The sequence below is a fragment of the Monodelphis domestica genome, chromosome 7 (genome assembly GCF_027887165.1).
Source record: "Monodelphis domestica isolate mMonDom1 chromosome 7, mMonDom1.pri, whole genome shotgun sequence".
NCBI lineage: Eukaryota > Metazoa > Chordata > Mammalia > Didelphimorphia > Didelphidae > Monodelphis > Monodelphis domestica.
Window position 1 is genome coordinate 14,102,026 of NC_077233.1, and position 24,982 is coordinate 14,127,007.

At 53.3% G+C, this 24,982-nt stretch overlaps 1 protein-coding gene across 1 annotated transcript in view; it reads left to right on the forward strand.

Annotated features, from left to right (window-relative positions):
- The first annotated feature begins 15,262 nt into the window (after positions 1-15,262).
- Positions 15,263-24,982, forward strand: part of LOC100019816 (integrin alpha-9) — a 39,698-nt gene continuing 29,978 nt past the window's right edge. Inside the window, exon 1 of the mRNA XM_056804261.1 lies at positions 15,263-15,699. Within this exon, the coding sequence (XP_056660239.1) occupies positions 15,506-15,699 (194 nt within the window). The 5' untranslated portion in view covers positions 15,263-15,505. The remainder of the gene's footprint in view (positions 15,700-24,982) is intronic.

Consider the following 24,982-nt stretch of genomic DNA (forward strand, 5'->3'; position numbering starts at 1 on the left):
CAGTTCCCTCCCAATGCTTCTCTGTTGCCTTACTTCTATGCTCTGCCCATATTTCATTGTTTCTATGTCATCTCCTCTGTTAAAATGTGAACTCCTTGACAGCAGAGACTTTCCCCCCTTTCATTGCATTTTCAGTGCTTGGCATAATGCCTGGCCCACAATAAGAGATTAATAAATACTTCTTGTCTAGTTGACTCGACTTGCACGAATACCAGTGCCATAGGCAGACTGCTCAGCAGCTGTCCTCTGTTCTTGCTCTGTGATTCTTCTCGCTCTTCCCTAGTCACAGATGTCTCTTATAATTATCTTGGGTAATTCTTGGTTTGTTTATGCTTGCCATGGTTATTTGGGTCGTCCTCCACTCTGTTTCTTAGAAAACTACGACATTCTGTAACTTGCAGCCATGAAGCATCCCTAGAAGAATATTGACCTTTAAAAGGTCGGCCCCTGTTCATAGAGGTTTCCCAGAGACCATTTCCCAGACTCTCATCCTTCTGGGCCCAACTCACTGTCCATTTGCTGGGCTTGTCAATCGATGTGTTCTGTAGGTTGTCCAATGGCTTGATATGGCAGCCCATGGAGACTGAGGTATCGCCATTATTTGTGTTACTTTTTGACTGCCAGAGTCCACTCTGATGTCTCCCTCCTCTTCAGTCCTCCAGGTCTCAGAAGCTATCAAAAACAGGGAATGCCATTGACAGCTCCAGCTCTAGTCGGAGGCACTCACTGGCACAAGTTCAGATGCACTCAATTAGTCCCTTGGCCTCATCACCAAGGGTGGCACGTTGCAGACATCTCCTGAGAGATCTTTCTAGTTTTATCTTGCTTTATCTTTTCCTGACTCCTAAAGAGCTGACAGGAATCCCCTGATGACAGAACAATTTTCAACAAGGACCTTATCAGCAGGCTAGAAAACAAGAGTTATTCCTGTCCCCTCCCTCATGACTTCCTCTGTCCTTGCCTCCCTTCCTCTTATACTAGGTGGTTGTGGAAGGGCCTTGCACTTGCAGGAAAATCCTCCCTATGGAGAGGAGACTGTTCCCTCATCCACAGCTAGGCATTTGACACCTCTTTCTAGGGCCTCCTGCTATGAAGGCTAGCTTGGAGGATTCTGGAAGACCCGGGTTCAAATCCTACCCTGGATGCGTATTAACTGGGGGACTCTGGGATATTTAACCTTAACTTTCTTCTGGTCCTCTTTCCTCTTCTGTTGAATTGGGAAGCTAATAGAATCTTCTTCCTGAGGTTGGAATGAGGTTTAAAGGGGTGCATTTATCTAAAGCGCTTTGCAATCCTCAAAGCATGAAGCCATTGTGGATTATTTATATGAGCTTGTTTGTGCCTGTCATCTCCCCATTGGAGTCTGAGGTCTTTGAGAGCACCTCCTCACCCCTTTCTTTATATTGCCAGCATCTAGTGTAGGGTCCTGCACATGGACTGATGTATGAGACCCCCTTGTCCATCTTGTCTTCCCCCCTTCTTTTTCCTCCTCTCCTTCCTTTCCCTTTCTCCCCGCCCCCCTTCTTTTTCTTCTTCTTCCTCTGTCGGGGCCTCCTTATCTTCCCCAGGCTGTTGTCCTGACCCCCCTGTGCCTATGCTCTGGAAGCAATGACTCACTCCATTTCTGACCTCTGTCAAATGTGTCATATCAACAGTTCCTTTTGTTTTGGGGACTAAAGTTATTTCCGAATCTCAGATTTGCTGATTCTCTGAAGGAAACTTTGGATTCCAAGTAGTGGAAGCAAGGACGAAAGGCTGAAGAGCAGTCAGGGCTAGGCAAAAGGTATTATTAAATGACTTGCCCAGGGTCACCCAGCTGGGAAGTGTCTGAGGTCAAACTTGAACCCAGGACCTCCCATCTCTAGGCTTGGCTCTCCATCCACTGAGCCATAGTTGCTCTTCATCTATCTCCTTTTATGCCTTGCCTTGATGGGCCATTGAACAGGCTTATTTCTCCTGTGATTTCCTGAAGGGAATCTTGAACAATCCTGATAATGGATAGGAGATCCTTGTTGTAAAAGAACTAACAAGGCAGGGTTTTGTTTTGCTGCATAAAATTCATAATCAGCCAGCAATGAGGACGATGGTTCTTGGCGTGCTCTTAGACCTGTCATTTGTGAGATGGTAAAGATGCGAGCCATCGTGGGATACCATTGGAAAAAGCTTTTTTGTCCCCATTAATACGGTCACTGGGCGTGCCCTCTGTTTATGTAGAGATGGTGCTCATAAAGACTTTAGAGATGAGAGAGTAGACACAGAACTCATTAATTGTGAATGTTTTCTCAGTCACTTTCTGGAGGGGATCCATTCAGTCTGAGACTGCGTTCCATCCCCTGCAAATGCTCTCACCACTCGAGTGCCTCCTGAATGGGTCTCTTTCTCTACCTGATCCGATCTGACCACGTTCCTCATCTTGGTTATCTTGAGTGCTAATTATCCTTCTTTTTGAAGCATTTCATGGACTGTGATGCTAAGGTCCAAGGGTGGGAGCCCCAGAGAAAAGCTTGTTGGCATTATTTCCTCACATGTCCACCATTTTTCTTCCGTTTGCAGTCTTCTTTCTCTTTTTATCCTTGAGCACTCTTAGATGACTGTGTTGAGTGCCCTGTTTTGCCAAGCTTTCTTTAGGCTGGGTTGACCCTCCATTGCTTCTCTCTGCCTCCTCGTGATCATCCATCATTCTGCTTCCCAAGATTTTACAAATGAGTTTATAGTCTAACCTGGTGTCGCCTTGGCAACGATCGCTCTCCGTTTGGCAAGAAAGTCTCATCTTTGCTGACTAAGATGCTTTCTGGGCTTTTTTGTTATCTTGGTTGAGGCAATTCATTTACACCGGTTTAAATTCTGGACAAATGATTAGGGCCAGTCATTTCTGCCGTCCATTTCCCACGGTCGATTTCCAATAGTTGGTTTAAATAATTCAAGCTTACATTTCCTTTCTTGTCTAGCAGGCCTTTTCCTCATTACTTTGCTTTCTTTTTATTGGAAATTTTGAGCTTGGCTCTGACAAATTGATGGGCTGATTGTGCACAGATAGTTGACTGAGGACTAGCTCTGCGCCCAAGAAGTCTTCCTGTCTTTTAAGACAGTCAATTTTATTAAATGTCTTGCTCAGAGATCACTATGACTAGTGCCTGTGAGTTCGTTTTTTGACGAAAATGTTTATGCCAAAGAAGCACAAGATTGGTGTGTGATCTTCAAGTCACTGGCCTTTCACTCCTTTCTCCAGAACCATCTTTTCTGCCATGTTTCTCCCTCTCCTTTTCCTACCCCCTGCCTTTCACCCCCTTACCTCAGCAGAAGCCACATCCAGGATCCTCCTCACCCCGGAACACCCCTTTGTCTCCCAGAGACGAGTTCTTCCCAAAGCCTCTGTGTGAGGAAGGGGCTCAGTCCACCCATCACCCTTCTTTCCTTTCCTGCCTGGGCCTCCCATTTTCTAGACTTTTTTGCCTCCCCTTCTTTAAGCTCTCTTTTTTGGGGGTGCTGTTGTCCTCCATTAGAATGTCAGCTCCTCGAGAGCAGGGACTGTTTTTCTGCTTGTATTTGTATCCCTAGCTCTTGGCACAGTGCTTAATTAATGCCTTATTAAGGGCTTAAAAATCGCCTTTTAAATATCATCATATTTCAGACACTGTGCTACAACTCTTACGCTTACTACCACTTCTACTACTATTGTGACTATTCTTACTACTACTGTTCTTGCTATTCTCATTCTTACTACGACTCCTCCTCTTCCTCCTGCTACTTGCCTTCATGGATCCATTTATGCTCCTAAATTGCCTAGGGAGTAGGTGGGTGGCATAACAATAACAGCAATAATAATAATGGCATTTAAATGACACTTTAATCCTGCAAAATACTTTGCAAATAGTATCTCATTTTGACCTCACAACATTCTTGGGAAGTTGGTGTTATTATGATCCTTGTTTTTCAGATTTTGCATGTAGAGAAACTGAGGCTCAGTTGGGGCAAGTCTTTCTGCATCCAAGTCTAGTAATCTGTCCACGACTCTATCCCCGGAGGCAGCTAGGGGTCACCACGGTGCACAGAGCACTGGATGTGGAATCAGAAAACCTGAGTTCAAATCCAGCCTCAGATACGTACTAGCTGTGTGACCCCGGGCAGGTTCCTTAACCTCTCAGCCTCAGTTTCCTTATATATAAGATGGGGACCACAGTGGTGTCTACCTCTCAGAGGTAGGTGAGGACCAAATGAGGTAATGCTTGTAAAGCTCTTTGCTAACCTGTAACAGGAGCTTCCCTTCTTTCCCTTCTTTCGCTCTTCTTGCTGCTTAGTTTTGCTGATTGTCCATTAGCTGCCTTCACCCTTGGTGGGTCTCCATCGCATCCTTCCCTGTTCCTCTTGGTACCACCCATCCTCCTACCAGGACTGGAGCATCCCGGAGCACTTGCGGGCAGCAGCAGCCTTTAGCTTTATTCTGTTGAATGCTCTCCCTCTAGAAGGCGGCGTCTCATCCTTTTCCCTGGGCTTGGAGGTGCTCTGAAGCGAGAGGCTTTGTCTCCGGCTGACCTCCTGCCCAAGCGGTGCTTGGCCTCATGGCCCTTCATCTGCAGCGAGAAGCCTGCTGCTTGCATCCCTGTTTCCTCCTCCCGATGGGCTGTCATCTTCCTTGGGAGAGGGAAGGAGGCTGCCCTGCCTGCGCTCTTATTTCTCTCTTCTTCCAAGATGGCTTCTCGCACGAAGCCGCCCAACACCGTGTTGCCGAAGAGCGGGGCTGTGAGCTCCATCGCCTCTGCGGCAGGCCGGGCGCTCCTTCTTTGGAAGGGATGCCAGGCTTCTCTTGGGACTGAGCCTCGCCTGAATCTGAGCTTCCGCAGCGGACCGGGATCAGGGGAACTTTCCCTTTTTAAACCTAAAATTAAATAAATCCGCTCCGGCAGGCGCCACATCGAGTTTAACGTGAAATCCAGGACCCGCACCGTCTGCTGGTTGACGTGTCTGCGTGGAGCGGCGGCCGAGGTCTCCTCTGGATCCCAGGGAGTCGGGCACACAGGCAGGTTTCTTGCCAGGACGAGACCCCGTTCTTTTTAGTTCTCGCGGCTCTCTGCCTTTTCAAGCGAGATGTGACTTTCAGGCGCTGTGGAGTCCTTCTTGTGGACAAACCCGACCAGGTGAGGAATCCATCCAGGCTCTGATTCAGTGGCTCACAGGGCAGAGCCGGTGGGGAAACCAAGCTTTAGAGGGTGCCAAATACCCCGGCAGTGGCCGGAGGCAGTTGGGTGCATCGCTCGGAGTTCAGAAATATGGAATCTTTTGGCTGTAAATAGCTGATGGGTCCCTGAACCATCCGGGCTCTCTGCTCAGCCCCCTGCATTCCCAGGACTCAGGAACAACATACTGTGATGGCAAAGGCTTTCTGGGTTGTTTTACTCTAAAAAAGCCACGAAATAGAGAGAAAATAGATCTTCTGCGTCCACATGGAGGCATCTCCCTGGACGTCTCCTCCACCTCCTGGTTACTCTTCAGTACTTTCAGGTGTGACCGAGAGGACTCCTGAAGGAAAAATGTTGCTGAACCATTTGGCAGCACCAAGAACTTGGAGGCTGAGAGCCTTCTTTTTCTGGGTCTTTAGGGTCTGCGGCTGTGATGTCGATAAGGGCAGTTGCCAGGCTGCATCTCCACTTGGGTTACTTCTGGGATGCTGGCTGCAGGGCTAGAAAGAAGGTCAGTGGTATGGCAGACGCCATCATTCCTGGGCTTCCTAGTCTTATCCATGTGTTGGATAGAGTTAGTGGCTGGAGTGTGTGGTGGCAAGGAAGATGGACCCCTCTCCACGGGGATTAGTCCTTTAGTGACAGCTCAAGCTGGATAGAGGACAGATTGTGTGTGTGTGCGTGTGTGTGTGTGTGTGTGTGTGTGTGTGTGTTTGTGTGTGAGAGAGAGAGAGAGAGAGAGAGAGAGAGAGAGAGAGAGAGAGAGAGAGAGGGAGAAAGACAGAGAGAGACAGAAAGAGAGAGAAAGAAAGAGAGACAGAGAGACAGAGAGAGAGAGAGACAGTCAGACAGACAGACAGACAGGGAGGGACAGACAGACAGACAGACAAAGAGACAGAGAGACAGAGAGAGAGAGAGACAGAGAGACAGAAAGAGACAGACAGACAGACAGACAGACAGACAGACAGACAGACAGACAGACAGACTGTTATTCCCCAGGCTCTTGGTTTCAGGCTCTTGGGTGATCTTTGAGGGAAGGTGGTGGTGGGCTGTTGCTTGGACTTGACTAGCTTATTCCACCTCCTGCTCCTCTCTCAGGCCTGGCTGCCATAGCTAGACTGACTTGCTTCTGGCAGTTGGTTGACGGTTAGTGGGGATAACTGGTCCCCCCTCCACAGGGATTGCTACCAACGACCTTCTGAAAATAATGATTGATGTTGGCTCTCTGCTCCCAAAGCATGATTAGAAACGAGTCCCAGCATGACTAATTTTCTTCGCCTTTCTTTTCCCATCCTTTAACCGCTGTCATGCCATAGAAAGAAATGAAGGAAGCCCAAGCTACAGCGGGCTGCAGGGGGATGCCATGGGATTCAGCCAAGTCTGGATTAGTTTCTAATTCAGGTGGGGGCGACCCTTATGGAGCCTGGATGATGAATACTCCGGGGCTCAGAGCGTTATCGAGGAATTCTGAAGACCAGGAGGATGTGGCCTGATGCAGACGCCTTGGGTCCAAGCCCTTGTTTCCCTTTCTAGTTATGGCTTTCATAGAAATCATGTCTGCTAGGCCTATTTCAGAGAGTTTTCTTAAGACTGAGGAACCTGTTTGGATGAGGCTCTGCAAAGTGATGCTCTATTCATCCAAGGCAATGTGACTATCGGTCTTTGTGGCTCTGCCTTCAGGCAGGACGTTTTCTTTCTCCATAATCCCAAGAATTGGGTCTCAACAGGTGGGGCACTCCTCCATCAGTTTCATGGCTCACACACGTGTGTGCGTGCACACACACAAGCACACACACGCACACACATGTACACATGCCCACACACATGCATACACATGTACATACTCACTCACACTCACACACACACCCACACGCCCACACACGCCCACACACATACATGCCCACACACATGCATACACAGTACACACTCACTCACACTCACATACACACACTCGCACACATGCCCACACGCATACATGCCCACACATATGCATACACACGCACTCGCACTCACATACACACGTGCACACATTCGCACACACGTACACACACGCACACATGCCCACACACACATGCATACACACGTACACACTCACTCACACTCACATACACACACGCACGCACACACACACACACACACTCACACACTGTGTTGGCTTCCATGGCTTCTCCTTGGTCTATGGGCTTCTCAGGCCATCAGGTAGCCTCGGCAATTTTGTCCCTTCCATACGTTCACTATCTCCTTTCTTCCTTCCCATCCATAACTGGTGGTGAGCACCTACTTGTGATGCCGCCAATGGCCAGGGAGAATCCGCACGACGGGATCCTGCCTGGGAGGAGTATTGGAGGGAGGGGGCAGTGCCAGCCAGGGTGCACACACAGGAGGGCTGGAGAAGGGCTCGCTGACCTTCGGACAGGGCGCGGAGGGAAGCGGAATCCTGGGAATGGCTGGAGGAGCCGGTATTGATCAGGGAGGGGGCCGGAGCGACGGTACCTGAATGAGGTGCCCACGTTGAGGTTCTCCGGCAGTGGCTTGGACTGGGAGCAGCGGCGGCTTTTGTGCCGTGCACTGTTCTGTCCCTGCGCAGACCATCTCCCTGCAGGAGACTCGCGGCTCGGAGGAGGGGCGGCCATCAGGTCTAGGCTTGGGCCAGGATTCGCGCTTCTTTGGCGTTTGGGTAGCTGAGAAGCCGAAGCGAGCAGGAACACAAAGGCAGGACTGGATGCTCAGGCCGGGAGAAGAGGAGGCAACATAAGAAGAGAAGCCAGGAAGTCAGCGTCGTGGGGCCACAGCGGGCCGGAAGGCACCCAGGTGAGGGAAGCCTGGAGAGGTGATCCAGGAGTGGGACGGTGGGGGCCTCCGCGGGGTGGTGGCAGCATGGGGGGGCACCAGAGAGGGGAGGAAGGCGGAAACATAGAACGAGGACTTGGCACAGACTGGCTCCGGGGTCGAGGAGGGCACCCAGGGGTGGCTGGGAGGCTGTTGCTATCCTCAATGGGAACAGCGGACGGCTTCTAGAGAGGGAAGGTTCTCATTGGGACCTGCCGAGTTTCAGAGGCCCCCCTGGACGTCCAGCTTGAGACGTTCGAGGTCATTGGAGAGGTGAGCCTGGAGGCCAGGACAGACGTCGGGGCTGGATAAACGGATCTGGGGATCATCACTGCAGATGATAACCGGATCCCCGAGGCCTGATGAGAGCTCTAAGAGAGAAGAGAAGAACGCGCAGGGCAGCAGCCGCTGGGACCCACCACTAGTGACCGTGACTGGAGGAAAGTCCGACAAAGGACTCCGAGACCGGTCAGAGGAGGGTATTCCAAAATCCTAGAGAGAAGAGGCTACAGTGATCGTGACATTTGAGAGAAGGCCAGTGGATGTGGCTGCTAAGTGGTCCCTACGGTGACGTGGACATTAGCGAGCCTCTTGCATTCTTCACTGGTCATCCTCGGCCCGGGTCTGGGTTCGAGAGCTTCCTGGGGGTCCTTTGTGAAGCTTTAGCGAACACTAAAAGGCACGATGAGCCCGTGCCCCATTACAGGGACTCTTTGCTCATTTCCTTTGGGCCTGACTGGCCACTTCCTTGATTTGCCTCTTGAGGAGGAACTTTCCTTCCAATAACTAGCGCGTCTCACGTCTTTTTGTTCATTTACCATTGGGCCAGACTTGTGATTTTTCTTCATATTCTCAGTGCTTATCTTAGAGTCCAGCAAGGGGTGGGCTTCCCCCTCCCTCTCTCTCCCTCCCCCGCCGGTTCCCGCCACCATCCCCCTCCCCCTCTCTCCTGCGAGTCTCTACACCGCATAGTCCTAGGAGTGGTGACGTCACAATCTGGTTTTGGCTGACTCAACGGGAAGGGCAACGAGACGTTGGATAAGCCAGAAATCTTGGGGTGATTTTGCTAACAGTCACCGCCATCTGGAAAGCCGGGGAGCTCTGGAGTCTCCCATAGGAGGAGAAGAGCCGTGGCGAGGCCCCATAGGAAAAGATGGCCCGTGTCCGGCCCAGGGGCCAGTGGGATAAGTGGCCCAAAGAAGGCTGCCAAAGGCAGCCAACGCGGGCTCTGCACTGTGTCCTGATGACTTTTAAAACCAGTTGAGGGAGGGAGAGAGAGGAAGCAATGTTTGTTTTGGACGTTCAGGTTTTATTAGAACAATGTATTTTGGGGTAAGTCAGTCTGGGAAAGGACCCCAGGGACTTCCTGTCTAGCCTGGGGTGACCTCTGAGGTCCCTCCTGGCCCAGAGGCAGTCTGGGAGGTGGTGAGGACTAAGGCACTCATTCCTGTCAGTCTCAGGGATCCAGACCTGGCAGGGATGTTCTGGCCCAGCCAGTCTCATCTGCTCATTTTACAGATCAGAACACTGAGGCCTCAGAGCCTGCCAGATGTGTCCGAGATCCTTTGACTCCAGGGTCAGAGCTCTTTGTACCAGCCTGGGCAGAAATCCAGCGATTCCAGGGAAAAGGACAAACTCCCCTTCCCCAGGGCCTCCACACTCTCCTGGGAGAGTCCCTCCATGGAAAAGCAGATGCCGAAGATGTACGAGAGTCCAGAGTCATCGTGGGTGTTGGGGAACACGACTGGGGCAGCCAAGTCGGGGGCTGTGGAGGAGGGAATCCTGGCGTCCAGTCTGGCAGGAAGGAGGGGATTGAAGGGGAAGAAAGTGGGGGCACAGCCTGGGCAAAGGCAGGAAGGAGGGACGTTCCAATGGATGGACCATTAGGATATCCCCGAACCCTGCCTGCTTAGCTTGGGAAGTCGTGGATAGGAGAGGGTTAGCTCCAGGAACTGCTGCTACCATCTTTGGGGGCTCAGAGAGGATTTGCCCTTTCCCTGAACCAAAGGAAAACCTCCTGGATTTCAAAACCATGTGGGAAATGCGGTAATTCGATCTAGCCCAGACTGGGACAGACGGAGAAGAGCTGGCCGCTGCCCTCGGGGTCATGGCCCCCTCCCCATAGGCCGGGGCCTTGCGTGTTTATTTGTGGGAGCCACGGGGGAGCTCCTCTGTCTGTGTGGCATAGAATCTGGCCCCGGATTGCCTCTTCTGGTCCCAGGGCGGGAGCTGCGAGCCAGGGGGCGGCCAGGACTCGAGGAGTCGCCGGGCTCCAGTTCTAGCCTGGCTTTGCTGCCAAGGCCCCTTGCTCCTCTGCCCCAGGAGGGCAGCCTAGCCTGGGCAAAGGGTCTCAGGCTTTTGGTCTTCACCCTTTTGGGTGCAGTCTGGTGAAGCTCTCAGAATAGTACTTTTTAAGTGAATAGAAGAATTAGCAAAAACTACAAAGGGAACTCATTTTATTGAAATACAGCTATAATATGTTTAAAAAACAAATTCCTCCAGGGGCCAATGGGCGGCTCAGTGGATGGAGAGCTAGCCTAGAGATGGAAGGTCCTGGGTTCCAATGTGGCCTCGCCGTATGACCCTGGGCAGGTCACTTCACCCTCATTGCCTACCTTTTCTGCTCTTCTGCAAAACCAATACCCAGGGTTGATTCTGAGATGGAAGGTGAGGGGTTGAAAGCCCTTCATGCCATACATTGTGCTGAGTGCGAGGGAATGAAGAGAGAAGGCGGCATCCTGGAATCCCAGCACCCAGCGCGATGCCTGCGGGGCACACTGTACGCACTTAAGAAATGGGTGTGATTTGGTTGTCTCGGTACCTTGTTGATGTTTCCTCTTCAGTCTCAGTGACTCGTTGACCTGCCCGTAATGTCTGAAGAGCCACCTTTAAGGTCTGCCATTCATTCCACACATGTTAGCTCATTTAATCTCCATCACTGGCCTCCTGCGAGGTCTGGCCTACAGGTTATCCATGTCTAAATAGCATCGAAATGTCCCAGGAAGGATTCGAACCCAGGTCTCCGTGAAGACCCTTCTCCTACCCTTCACTGGGCGTCTGTTCAGTAAGGTGAGTGCTGAGCGATAAGATGATTGCTTGGGAAGACAGACGGACGGATGAGGTGCAGGAGACAAGGGAGGAGGAATTGGTCCTTGCTTTCAGCTCCAATTTTGGCAGGAGACATGGAAGGCCGGGGCAGGGCGAAGCGTAGAGTCCCTGAGAGAAGGGCCAAGAGTCGATTGATTTAAATCTGTTCCGGAGCAGCAAGCTTCTGTCTTCTGAGTGTGGAGAAAGCCTGGCTGGCGTTGGAACGCTGGGTCTCTCCCAGACTCAGCCTCTGCATGCGTCTGTGGCTGCAGCCTCGTCCCTCTCTTTTTCCAAACGGTTTGTTTGCGGATACACTCAACTCTGTGCCAGATAAAGCCCTCTTCCAGGCTCCTTGGGCCCTGGGGGGCAGCGGAAGGGGTGCTGGGAGGGGAGGCCGAGCCTCATTTTCCTCCACTCCAAAAGAAGATGGCGGCTTTGGACTGTGAGCTCTGCGGCTCTTCTGGCCCCGCCCAGGAGGGGATCCAAGCGCGCAGCGGCTGGTCTGCTCTTCCCTCTGTCCCTCCGCTGATAGCAGCTTTGCCTAGCAGCGGCGAGAGCCCAGCCGCGTTGGTATGAAGTGACTGTAGTGGAGCCCGTTAGAGAAGTTTCGGGCTGTTTCTCGACCTTAATTCGGCAGCGCGGGTGCAGGAAGCAAGGGGAGGGCAGGGCAGGGCACCGCCGGGGAGATGATAAGGGGGTGACTCCATGGGAAAGTTTGGCGTTCAACTGGCTCACCCGAGAGGCGAGAGGGAAGGAGGAGAGGACGGGGCTCGTGCGGGGAGATGACCCTCCCGGGAGGAGGCACAGGGCTTAGCGATTCAGGACAAAGAGGCAGAATGCCAACAGGGGGTGCTCAGAGAAAGGAAACAGAGTCCCAATAACTGCTCGCTGGGGGTGGGGGGTGGGGGGGGAGGGGATTCCGTCTCGGTCCTGGCCAGCTGGATGACCCCAGAGATCCTTCCCAATGCTACGAGGCTGGACGTCTGGGACGTTGTCTCCTAAAGCACCTTCGGTGTGGGTGCCGGCGCTCTCCCTTCTTCTCTCCCCCCAACAGTGTACATTTGCAAGGTTTTTAGATTCTTAGAAAAAAGAGCCTCAAAACACAAGGCCCTATTCACAAACCCTCTGCCCCGTTTCCTGAAAACACAAAAGGGCTTATTATCAAAGGGGTGGTTAAAGGCACCGCCCCGGAGCTGAAACATAATCTGCCTCAGTGGCCCTGCCTGTCCTATCCACCTTGCCTTCAGATCTTTTCTTTGTTGTGCAAAGTTGGCAAGTCGAGGGGGGCCCAGAAGACACCTTCTCTCTCCCTCCCCCACCTTTAGCCTTATGGAATAATCTACTCTTTATTCTTCTGGAACTTTGGGACCAAGTGTGCCACCAGAAAGATGCATCCTCCTCACTTTCCCAGAATCCTCAGCGGCTGCCTGAGCCTTTGCTTCATTTTCAGTGTCAACTTCCAGCATTGGCCTCTGGCGCCGGAGGGTGGGGGTTTGGCCCTCCCCGTTTCACCTGGGCCTGTTGGGCCCCATGATCTCAGCTCCATGACGGCTTTAGGTGAGAGCCCACCAGAGGCCCCCAACCGGCTCCCAGCAGCTCTCCAGGGTCAACAAGTCCAGAAGAACCTTCTTCCCACGCTTGCCCTGGCTGACTTGCTCCTTCTTGAATGTGTTCCTGTGGCTCCTGCTGGGGCAGAACTGGGGATCACAGCAGAAAGGACTGGGGTGCACCGGCACCCTTGGGGGAGGCCATAGTTCAGGGACTCAGCATCCCACTGGGCTTCCTGCTCTTCCTTGCTGCACTGAGGTTAGCCAGGAGGTCACTAGAGGCCACGCTCCACTCCCCAAGCCCACTGCGGTCGTGGGATCCACGGGTGGTGATTCCCACAGCCTCTTCTCCGGCCTCTCCCCACTCCAGGCTCTCTAGGACCTGGAGAGCTGACCTCGGCACCCCTTCTGCCCCTTCCCTCTCACCTCCAGGAGCGGCCTCTTGTCCGGAGCATCAGCTATCCCCCAGGCCATCGAAGCCCTTCACAACCTGCCCCAGACTGATTTTCTAGCCTCATTTTACCCAGCTCCCCGCCTGTGCCCTCCACAGCCCCTGGCACTCTGCCAGCCAGTGCCATGGGCCCTCTCCCTGTTCATGCCCTTTGTGAACTCCCTGCGTCTCTCCTCTCCGCATCTCTGCCTCTGTTCCTTTGTGCCACAGCTCACACGCCAGTGGCCTCCTTTCATCTATTCTCCCGTTATCCCTTCCTGGTTCTTGACTTCCTCTTCAGAATAGAAAGTCCTCGAGATCTGGGATTGTCTGTCTCTGCTCAGATCCCCAGCACCTAGGACAGCAGCTGGCCGAGCCAGGGCATCAGTTGTCATCTATCCCTCAGCACTTTCAGTTGTGTCTGGCTCCTCGGGACCATTTGAAGAAGAAAACCCATTTGGGGTTTTCTTGACAGAGATACTGCAGTGGTTGGCCATTAGGAAATGGCCAGCTTATTTTACAGTTGAGGAAACTGAGGCAAACAAAGTGAAGTGACTTGCCCAGGGTCACACAGCTAGGAAGTGTCTGAGGCCAGATTTGAACTCAGGAAGTTGAGTCTTCTCGATTGTAAGCCCAGTGCTCTGTCCCCTGGAGCCAGCGAGTCCAAATCCAGCCTCAGCCAGCACTAGCTGTGTGACCTTGGGTGGGTCATTTCATCCTGTTTGCCTCAGTTTCTCATCTGTGAAATGAACTGGAGGAAGAAAGGGCCAACCAGTTCAGTATCTGTGCCAAGCAGAGCCCAGCTGAGACCATGAAGAACAACTGAACCCTAACAACACCCCCCGCCCCAGGCCATGCTAGGGGTTGGTGAGCCAAAGATGAACCCCGAACTGTCCCTGGCCCTCAGCGGCTTCTATTCCAGTGCGCTTCTGTGAGATGAAGGCAGAGCGTGATGGGAGCAGAGGAGGGAAGGGGAATTTCGGGGCCAAGGGGGAGCTGGGAGGCCCGGAGGCCAGCCCTGAAGGCTGTGGGAAGGAGCTGAGGGCTGGCTGAGAAGGTATCTCGAGATCCAAGGAGCAGAGCGCTAGAACAGGCTCCTGGAGGGTGAAAATGTCGCCTCCGTGGTCTTCTGGCTCTCCACAGGGCTTGGTGCTACAACTGAACTCGGCACTCCCCCAGCCTCGGTTCATGTGTAGCAGCTGCTCCCTGTTGGCCCAGGTGCCGGCTGGCTCTTGAGGACACCCTTGGCCGCGGCGCCCTGCACATTTTGGTCTGGACTCTTGGGGATCTCCTGGTGTGGAAAGGCTCCTCCACCAGTGCCGGCAGGCACTGTGCAGGCAACTTGTCCCTGGCCTGAAGGGTTGCCTGGGAGCCCTGAGAGTCTGAGACTGTCTCGTGCTGGTGGGCTCAGAGGTTCCAGCCCCATCGCCTGGGTGCTGGGCGCTGGGCGCTGTTTGGTCCTGGGGCCCAGAGGCAAAGCCGCAGCAGCCTTTCCCCCTCGGTAGTCGACCTCTCCACCCTGTGGTCATCCAATGCTCTCCAAACAGCCAGGGGAAATCCAAGGTGATGGGGCCGCAGGTGGAGGCACCAGCGGCTGCTACCTGCTCCTTCTCTGCTGAGACGGGTTCTATCTGCCCCGGGGCCCTGGTGCCCTCACTTGGAGGCTAGTGAACTTCCCTGCCCCCCTCTGGCCTGGTCACAGACCCCCGAATTCCATCAGACTGGCCACCGGCACTCTGGGGTGGAAGGTGGGCAGCGCCTGGCACCTTCTCCGCCCACCCCTTCCCTTTCTGCCTCTCTCCCATTAGATGGGATGGAGGGGACTCCTGGGGGGGCCTTTGGATTCCATTTCCAGCCGCCCCAAAGAGGGGGTGCTCCCGGCTGGCTGGAGGGGGCCTCAGAGGCCTCGCCTCTCCTCTCAGCTCCGGGCAGGAGCCCGGGGCAGGGCGCGGCCGTGGCCCGCAGGGGGCACTGTGGATCAGCCTTTGGGGCTGGCCTGGCCGGCCCGGCCCCGGCAGCCCCGGCGGGCGGGCTGGTAGGGGGCGGGAGGCGGGAGGTGGGAGGCTCGTAGGCAGACTGAGGCTGGAGGGCCGAGAGAGCGCACGGTCCGCTCCCGAGCCCCACCAGGGCATAGCTGAGCCGGCCTGGGACTTCCTCTCCGTGCCCGAGGGACACTCTAATCCGCGCCCCCCGCGCGGCCAGGGGCGCACACGCAGGCTCACACTCACACACACGCGATCACACTCAGCCCAGCCGCGCACCCGGGGTGCTCATCCTCTGGGTCCAGCCCGGCCGGGCCGGAGCGGGGAGCGTGCACCGGGTGGCCGCCGGGCGGGACAGTCGCGGAGAGGGGAACTCGCCAGTCCGCTAGCCCGCCCGCCTGGGATCCCCGGGCTCTGACTCGGCCGCCGGCCGGGGGGCGCGGGGGCTGCGGGATGCGGGCTGGCGGCCGCCGGGGCCCGGGGGGGCTGCAGGCTCTGCTCGTGGCGCTCGGGGCGGCGGCGGCGGCGCTGGCGCTCGGGGCAGCCGCCTACAACCTGGCCCCGGAGCGCGCCGTGCTCTTCCAAGGGCCCCCCGGCTCCTTCTTCGGCTACGCGGTGCTCCAGCACTTTCACGACAACACCCGCTGGTGAGTACCGGTCTCTGGCCCCTCGGCCAATCCCACCCTAGCAGCCGCCGGCCCCCGGTCCCCACATCGCAGCCGGGCAGCGGGGCGGCGCGCTCCAGCTTCAGTTTTCCCTTCCTCCCTTCCTCCCTCCCGGGCTGGGACTGGGCGGCCCCCGGGGCTGGGATGGGGCTGGCCGGGCCCCGCCAGCAGCTTCTGGAGCCGAAGCTTTCCGGAGGCCGGGTGGCCACTTCCCTCTTCCCGGCTGGGGCCAGAGACTTCTCTGGGCCCCCTCAGAGGGAGGTCGGAGGGAGTGAGCTCCCTGCAGGGTAGATGTTCGTACCGAGAGCCAGCCGCTCCGCTGAGCGGGGTGGGCTGCCCGGAGGCGGGGGACACGGCGGTGCCCTCTCCCCAGGGGGCTCAGCCATCTGAGGATGACTGCCCCCTTGGAAGGCGAAGGCCTTCTTCCTTACCTGAGAGGGAGGCTAAGAGAGTCCCCTCAGGGATTCTTGGGAGTCCAGCCCCCCTTCATTTTACAGATGAGGAAACTGAGGCACAGGGCAGTCTGCCTGGAACTGAGATCTTGTAGGGAGACTCCCCTTTGGGTAGAGATCGCAACGCACTTGGATTCCTCCTTGTTGTTCCCCCCCCTCCACCGGCAGTGGCTGCCTGGGTGGTAGGTCCCCCCGGACGTTGCAGGGTTTCACAAATGCAACTCCCCCCCCCCCCAACCTTTTTGGTTTGTTTATTCATCCCTGACCCCTGACCCCAGAGGGAGGCTGACCCTTTCCCTAGCCAGGGTGATGTGGAAGTCGAGACTGGACCCTGGCTGAGCCCCCCAAAGACAAGCGGAGGAGGCCGCTTCTCGAAAGCCCCTCAAGGGGCCCTTCGAGTCCTGGGCCAGCTCCCGGGGCAGGGGCACGAGGCTAAGGCCGGCCAGCCGCCTGGGCTTTGGGGAAGTGTCAGGAGTTTCCCAAGATGCCCGGGACACAGCATCTTTGGGCAGGGAAGGACAAGAGAATCCGAGCGTTTTCGGGGCGAAGGGGATGAGCCACTGCGACCCCGGAGCTTTCCGCGGAGACCAGCCCCTGCTCCCCTCTCCCACCTCCTGGCTCTCCCGCTTTGGCTTAAACGGGAGGGGAAGGAGGCGGGGCTGGGGGCGGGGCAGGTAACCCGCGGCCTCTGGGTCGGCCCATTGCACCTGGGAACTTTTCTCCTTGTTGGCCACTTTTTCTTTTATTCCTTGGTGCTCTCTCACCCAGGAGTCCTTTGGGACTCACACGCAGCCTTTGCTTCTAGTTCTAGGGTCCGAGGCCAAGCCTCGCTGGCCTAGTTCCTCCCTCGCGGGACAGACGGACACACGGGAAGTTCAGGCCGGGAAGGCCGACCCTCCCCCTCGCCTGGTCTCTCTTTGGTCCCTTCGGCCGGGCCTTTTGGATTTGGGTGTGTGTGTGTGTGTGTGGGAGGGTTAGACAGAGCCTCCAGGCCCCTCCCCCTTTGGACCCCCTTCTTTGGTTTAGCTTGACCGCGTCCTTCCTACGGTGTGCTGCGGCCCTCGGATGAGGTATGAGCGGGGCACAGCCCGCATTATTCTCCTTTTCCCTCCGGGCTGCGGGGAGAGCCTAGCTGTGTGTGGGGAGGCCAGGACCTATTCGCGGGTTGTCCCCTCCCCCAAGCATCTCATACTTGGAAGTTGGTGTTTTGAACCCCAGTACAAGACTGCATTTTGTCTAGTAAACTTTCTCTTAGTCTCTGCCTCATTGGCCTGGCCCAGCCCTTCTCAGAGTGTCCCTCTGGGTCCCCACACACTCCATCAAAGGTGCTCAAGGTCCTCAGGGGCAACACACAAACCGCTTCCCTTCCTTCTTAGACTCAATATTGTAGATTGGTTCTAAGGCAGAAGAGCAGTGGGGCTAGGCAGAGGGGGTTAAGGGACTTGCCCAGGGTCACCCAGCAAGGAATTTCCTGTCCCCAAGCCTGGCTCTCAATCCACCGAGCCACCTAGCTGTCCCCTCAAAAGCATTTCCCTAATAATATTCATCTATTTTGATGTCAAATATAGTAAATATTGATAGATACGGCCCATAGAAACAAGCACTTTGGTGAGGATGCCACAATAATCTTTATGGGTATAAAGGGGTCCTAAGACACTTCCCAGCTGTGTGACCCTGGGCAAGTCACTTAACCCCCTTTGCCTAGCCCTTACCACTCTCCTGCCTTGGACCCATACTTAGTATTGATTCTGAGACAGGAGGTAAGAGTTAACAAAAAAGACAGTAAAGAGTGTAAAGGGCTTCTGAGACCGTAATGTTTGAGAACTGTGGTCATGGTTGAGGTATTTGTGGCATCAGCTCCCTATTGATCCTCTCCATGCCTGTGCCATCTGTGTATAGGACTTCCAGGCCTCCATCGAAGTCATTGATAAATAGAGGGGGGAGCTACAGATGAGACTTAAATGGGAGGGGCTGGGTCCATGGTCAGAGAAGCCAATGGGGATCCAGCCAGCTGTTGGCCATAAAGGCTGTCTTCTTTGATTGCCAAGCCACCTGAACTAAAGAGAACTAGGAACTACAGCCCCTCTGCCCCCACCCCAAATAACAAGGCTGGTTCTTCCCTGGACAGGCCCTGGGAAAGAGGAGAATGGACTGGCTTCTTGGAGGCTGGCCTGTGCCCTAGAGTCCTTCCTGGGAAGACTCTCAGAGAGACAGCTGGAACCCAGCCAGCTTCTCCTGCAGATTTCCCTCCACCCCAGTCCATAGAGTAGGGACATATGGGAATGGCTAGAGAGAGTAGGGCTCAAATCCAGCCTGGGCAAAGTGACTGTGTGACCGAGGGCAAGTCACCTAACCACCTTGAGCCCCATTTTCTTTCTCTATAAAATGGGGATAGTAATACCTGTATCCTTCACCTTATGAAATACTCTGCGAACCTTAAAGTTCTATATATGTCAGCTATTATTATTTCCATTGTTGTTGAGCGGCAGCTTGCAATCCAAATGAACAGAGTTCAAATCCCACCTCTGACCCCCAGGAAGTCCCTTCACCTCTAAGTTCCCCCCAGGGACTCTCTGACACCCCAAGGTGCTAGCAGGAGACAGTCTACACTGGGAGAGAGTTTTCTGTTGGGGAGTTCCTTAGCTGAGGCCACCTCTTTGGCCAGGCTTCAGGAGAAGCTGGGTGGCCTTCTTCACTGGTTGTTCTTGTGACAAAGGAGGCTGCTCTGAACTGGACCCAGCCTGACAGAATGAGTTGGTTGGCAGAACCGAGGCCTCACGGATTCTTGGAAGAAGCAAGAGATGGACCCGTCAGCTGCTAGAGAATTGACAAAGCTGCTATGTCTGGGCCCAGCAGGACCGGCTCTCCTGTCCAGTTCTGGACACTCTGGGCTCTGTGGCCACCCAATCCATTAGCCTGTGAGGCCCTTCGTCTCCTTCTTCCAAGGAGCCCGAGTCTGTCTGCTCTGGGAGCGCGTCTGGTTTGGGCTTGGTGGAACATGGAGCTCAGGTGGTAGGAGACCATCATTCCTCCAGCCCGTGACCACAACAATGGGTTACTCTGGAGCCATCATATCTGTTTGAAAATGAAATAGTGGAGCACCGAGGCATGTAGGGGGAGGAGAAGCAGTGGGAGGGGCAGGATAGATAGAGGGCTGGGCTTGGAGTGCAAATCCTGCCTCAGCCCTTTGCTAGCTGTGTGAGCCTGAATAAAATACTTCACCCTTCTTGGCCTCAGTGTCTTCATCTGTAAAACTGGGCTGATAATAGCACCGACCACTCAAGGTTGTTTTGAGGAAAAAACCAGCTAGTAGTCAGTCAGCAAACATTTACTGAATGCCTCCTGTGTGCCAGGCACTGTGCCAAGTGCTGGGGAGACAGAAAGGCAAAAAATCGTCCCCTCTCCCAGTCTAATGGGGGAGCTGAGGTGAAAGCCGTGAAGCACAAATCTGATCCAGGACAAATTGGGTGAATCCCCAGAGAGCCTTCTTGTACAAGGTGCGATTTGAGCTGGTTCTGGGAGGAAGCCAGGGGAGCTGGGAGGGGGGTGAGGAGAAGAGGAGAGCAGGCCAAGAATGGGATGGCCGGAGAAAATGCCCGGATTGGGAGATGGAGTGTTTTTCTGCAAGGAACACTGAGGAAGCCACTGTCACTGGATTACAGAGTATTTGATGCCCAGTGAGATGTAAGAAGACTGGAAAGGAGTGGGGCAGCTGAGTGGCTCAGAGGATAGAGAGCCCTGCTAAGAGACAGAAAGCCCTGGGTTCCAATCTGGCCTCAGCCACTTCCTAGCTGTGTGACCCTGGGCAAGTCACTTAACCCCATTGTCTAGCCCTCACTGCTCTTCTGCCTTGGAGATCAATGCACCATATTGATTCTAAGACAGAAGGTGAGGGTTTAAAAAAAGAAGATTGGAAAGCCTATTAAAGGCTTTGTCTACCAAGCAGAGGGTTTTCTATTTGATCCTGGAGGTAATAGGGAGCCACCGAGGTTGATTGAGTGGGCCAGGTGGGGACAGACATGCTCTGACTTGTGTTTTAGGGAGATCAGATTGAGAGCTGAGTGAATGGAAAGAGAACCCTCTGCCCAGAGCAGCTCTCGAAGCAGCTGAGCAAGCCCGAGTTCATTTTTGCCCTCTTTGATCTTGCCCGACAGCCTCGAGGATCCTCCGAGCCTGGCCCAGCCAGTGGCACATTTAAAGACAGCTTCTTGGCTGACTTAGACAGACGAAGAGTTGGGGAGAAATGGCAGCTCTCCTTTTTAATGTTCTAAGAGGTGGGTTTACCTGGAACCGGCTGTTCTTGCTCCCCAAACCAGGAACTGAGTAGAAGTAAAGTCGGCTCATCCTACCTTAGCTTGCCCTTGACATGGTTTCAGAAAGACCACAGGTTGAACTGTGTCTTCTGAAAGGTAGCAGCAATGAGGAAGACTCCTCTGCCCGAGTTCAAATCTGGCCCTAGACACTGCCTCGCTATGTGACCTTGGGCAACTTACTTAACCCTGCTTGCCTCAGTTTCCTCATCTGTAAAATGCCCTGGAGAAGGAAATAGCAAACCGCTCCAGTATCTTTGCCCAGAAAACTCCAAATGGGGTCACAAAGAGGCTGAAAATAACTGAACAGCAATGACAGTGACACAGCTGTTAGTCCCCATTTGCCCAACAAGGCACAATGAAGATGAGATAGAGGCCTATTGGGAAACACCAGTCAAGGAATGACAGATTGGGGGTGTTTCTAGCTCAATCTTGGGCATTTCCAGTAGGCCGAGGCAGGAGTTTCCATGGACCCAATTCCTTTCTACCTGTAACTCTTTACACAACTCCTTTTTCTTGTTCCCTTAATTCCACTATAATCTCGGTCTGTCTGTGTCTGTCTGTCCTGTCTCTGCCCTTCCCTTCTGTCTTAGAATCAATACTAAATATTGGTGCCAAGGCAGAAGAGTGGTCCCGGCTAGGCAATGGGTGTTGAGTGATTTGTCCAAGATCACAGAGTGAGGAAGTGCTTGAACCCAGGACCTCCCATCTCCAGACCTGGAACTCTATCCACTGAGCCACTCAGCTGCCCCTATAATCTCTTTTGAATCAATTACTGTCTTGCTTTTATTTTCACTCATCTTGGCTTGGTAAATTTTGGTTCTAAAGGGAACCAAAATAGCTTCCTAATTTTTATGAGTGAATGAAAATAAAGTAAGGGGGCAAGCAGGAAGTCTCATTAGAAGAAGAGGGACTGGCAAAGCCCAAGGAGAGAAATCAATTGGGTGGGTGAGCCCGGAGGCTGCCCAACCACCACGTGGAGGAGGCCCAGCCCCCGGGTAAAAGGGTCACCTGGCCCAACTGTTGTTGAGAAAAGTGCTATATACAAAGAGATCATTATTACTCGGTCATAGAGTCCACGTTGGGGAAGAAGATGTAGGAAGAAGACAAGGGCTGTAGAAATGATAAGTGGGGATCAAAGACAGGCAGAATGAAGAAAAAAAGGAAAAAAGAGCAGCTGTTGAGGAAAAAGAAAGGCTGGCACATGACCCCTTCCTTCCTTCGTTCCTTCCTTCCTTCATTCCTTCCTTTGTTCCTTACTTTGTTCCTTCCTTTATTCCTTCATTCCTTTGTTTGTTCGTTCGTTCGTTCCCCTCTCTTTCTGTCTCTCTCTCAAAAGCCTTACCTTTTTTTCTTGGAATTAATATTGAGTATTGGTTCTGAGGCAGAAGAATGATAAAGACTAGGCAATTGGGGTTAAATGACTTGCCCAGGGACATATAACTAGGAAGTATCTGAGGCCAGATTTGAACTTTCTGCCTCTAGACCTGGCTCTCTATCCACTGAGCCACCCAGCTTCCCCGTCTCTCTATCTTCAAAAGCTTTCCATTCCATCTAATTTGGTGATGATGAGTATCCAAAATGGCGGACAACAGCCATGAACAACATTGTTCTTAAGATATTTAGGATGAGTGTAATGTCTGGGGAATTGTGGTAATCGTTTAGTCTATGGTAATGCTGTGGTTCCAATAGAGTTCATTGATTAAGTTTTCCAGAGGATTTGGGGGTCCATATTTGTAGCATGGGGATGTCATGTGTCTATCATGATGCATTTTTCTACTCACCAGTTCATGGTCTTATTAGCCATTAGTTGGCTGCCATATTTTTGCAACCAGCAGTGATACATTTATTAATATTATTCATATCACTATTATTATTATCATTGTACATGACTGGTCTTCAGTAGCTAAGGAGACACCACATTGATGGTGCACTCAGGGATTTGTTGACATGCACAGAGCCACCGAGTCTGTGTCCGAGGTGAGACTTGAACCCATGTGTTCCTGACTCGGAGACTTCCTGACATGATGTTGCTCATCAGGGCATATTGAAGACATTGCCCAAGTCTGATGCAGAACAATAACTAGGGAGGGGAGAACTCTGGTACAATGGCTTTGGAGTCTGAGGTCTTGGGTTTGAACCTCTGTTCTGACCCTTCTTTCACTTTTCTCAGGGTGCTTAATGTCTTTGGGCCTCAGTTTCCTTATCTATAACACAGGGGGAGGGACTAGATACCTTTTCCCTTTTCTTCAGCTTTGATGCTGACTCCCTGTATGACCTTGGACCCTTAACATCCCTGGCCTCAGTTTCCCTATCTGTAGAATGAAGGGTGGGACTAGATCACTTTTCCCTTTTCTTCATGAGATCCGAGATCCTTTGAACCTTTTCTGCCAGCTTGGGGACGAGGTGACCTCTGAGATCCTGTCATTCTGTGGCCAGATCTTGGACTAGTTCTTATGATTGTGTCGATGTCAGCTTGAAGGAAGTGCTGAAGGGCCCGGCTTCCCTATTCCCGGGTGCCTTGGAGTGCCCTTCTCAGCATGGCCCATCACTTCCTCATTGCTCCCTTGTCCCAGGGCCCAACTCCGGCTCTCTCCATGTGAGTGGGGCCCAGATGCTGGTGGATCTTGGCGGCCCTGACAAAAGCCCACTGTGTCTTGCGCCCTTCCATATGGAGGAGTTACTCAGCTGCCGACCCTGCGATTATACAGCCCTGAGATATAAATACAGGATCCAGGCCAGCTTCCAGCCTCGAAAATGCATTTCTTTCACACCCTCTGGACTCGGAAGGAGTTGGGGGATGACCCAGCTGCCTTCCTTGGGCGGCTCGCTTCCTCCAGGCACGTCTGGGGTTGTCTGGCCATCTCGGGGCTGGAGGGGGCTGAAAGGAGGCATAGAGGCTACTCGGGCAGCCCCATGTGAGGAACCAAACAAGCAACTAGAAGTGGAAGGAAGAGAAGCTGGCCCTGAAATTGGATTAAGGGTATTGGTCAGTGAGGGCTGGGCCAGGAGGGGGAGACAGGACCAAGGATGACCTCATGGCCTTAAGTGGTGCTGAGGCTGAGAATAATGATGAAAAAACACCGGATAAAGTAGGGAAGGCACCCTAGGCACACCCAAAGGCAGCCATGAGTCACAGAAAAAGGACACAACCTGGGACCTCTTGTAGAATTAAAACTCAACCTTCTGTTTGGCTGCGACGTGAAAATGGGGCTGGGCCTCTTCTCAGGGGTCGCCAGATCTGGTGCGGGCTGGTTGGGTGAGCTCTCCCCATGGTGCCAGGAGAAGGGGAAGGTGCTTGAAGCACAGCGTCAGCTTGTTGGGATGCTCCTGGAGGAATACTAGATTTGAAGCCCCGTGAAGCCTTGGTTCCTCCTCTGTCTGATGAGCAGATGACCCAGCTAACTTTGAGGATCTCTTCCTAGGAAGTTCTCAGTGTGTCAGAAGCAGGAGGTGGTCTAGAACTGGTGCCACCAAGTGGTGTGAGATCAGTAAGCCAGTGGGCATTTATGAAGTGCCTACTGTGTGCCAGGCACTGAACTAAGCCCTGGGGATATAAAGGCAGTCAAAAACCCAGTCTCAACTCTCATGGTCTATTGGGGAAACACTATGCCAACAACTACATGCCAACAAGTTAAAGACAGAAGAAACTGGAAATGATCAACAGAGGGAAGGCTATGCTAGCACTAAGGAGAGTTGGGAAGGGCAGTTTTGTCCTGGTGTTCTTAGTGCCTGGCACAGTGCCTAGTGCATAGTAGGTACATAATAAACATTTGTTCCCTGACTGATTGCTATCTCCTTATACATATTTATGTTTGTTTCCTGATCAGCTGTTTGTTTTGACATTGGTAGCTTTTAGCACAGTGCTTGGCACATAGTAGGTGCTTAAAAATACTCATTTTCTGATTCCTCCATCCTGGAATTACGTTTTCTATAGCTTGTATTGGTTCATCTGCGTATGAATCGTGCATCTTCCCTGGATCCTCCTGGCTCGGTCCCTGGCACGTGGGAGATGTTTAATAAATGTTCGTTGAATTGAATTGACTCCTGACTCGTCCTCCCAGGAGATTCTTGCTTTCCACGTTATTGACAGCTCCCTCAGTGATCAGAAAGGCTGCTTGCTTTACATGGGCAGGCAGGAAGGAAGGCAGGCAGGCAGGCATTTTCTCCTTTGACAGCAGAATGCAAATGTTCTAGTTTTATTATTCAAGCCGCTGGTCACCTCCATCCTAATCAGACATAAAACAGAGTGGAGATGGCAGCACTCACTTCAGGTATTTCCCAGCAAGCTGGATTCCCCGTAGGATCACTGTCCATCCCATTACGATTGTCTCTTCCTCTGGACAGCTGATCCAGGTGCAGGACACCTAACGCCTTCCTCCCCTTCCCTTCCTTTCCCAACTCCCACTCGATCTCTGGGCTCGTCATGCAGTTGAAGTCCCTCAGGATGGAGAAGATCAGTGTGAGGAGCTGACTAAAGAGACCCTCCACGGTCACTGTCTT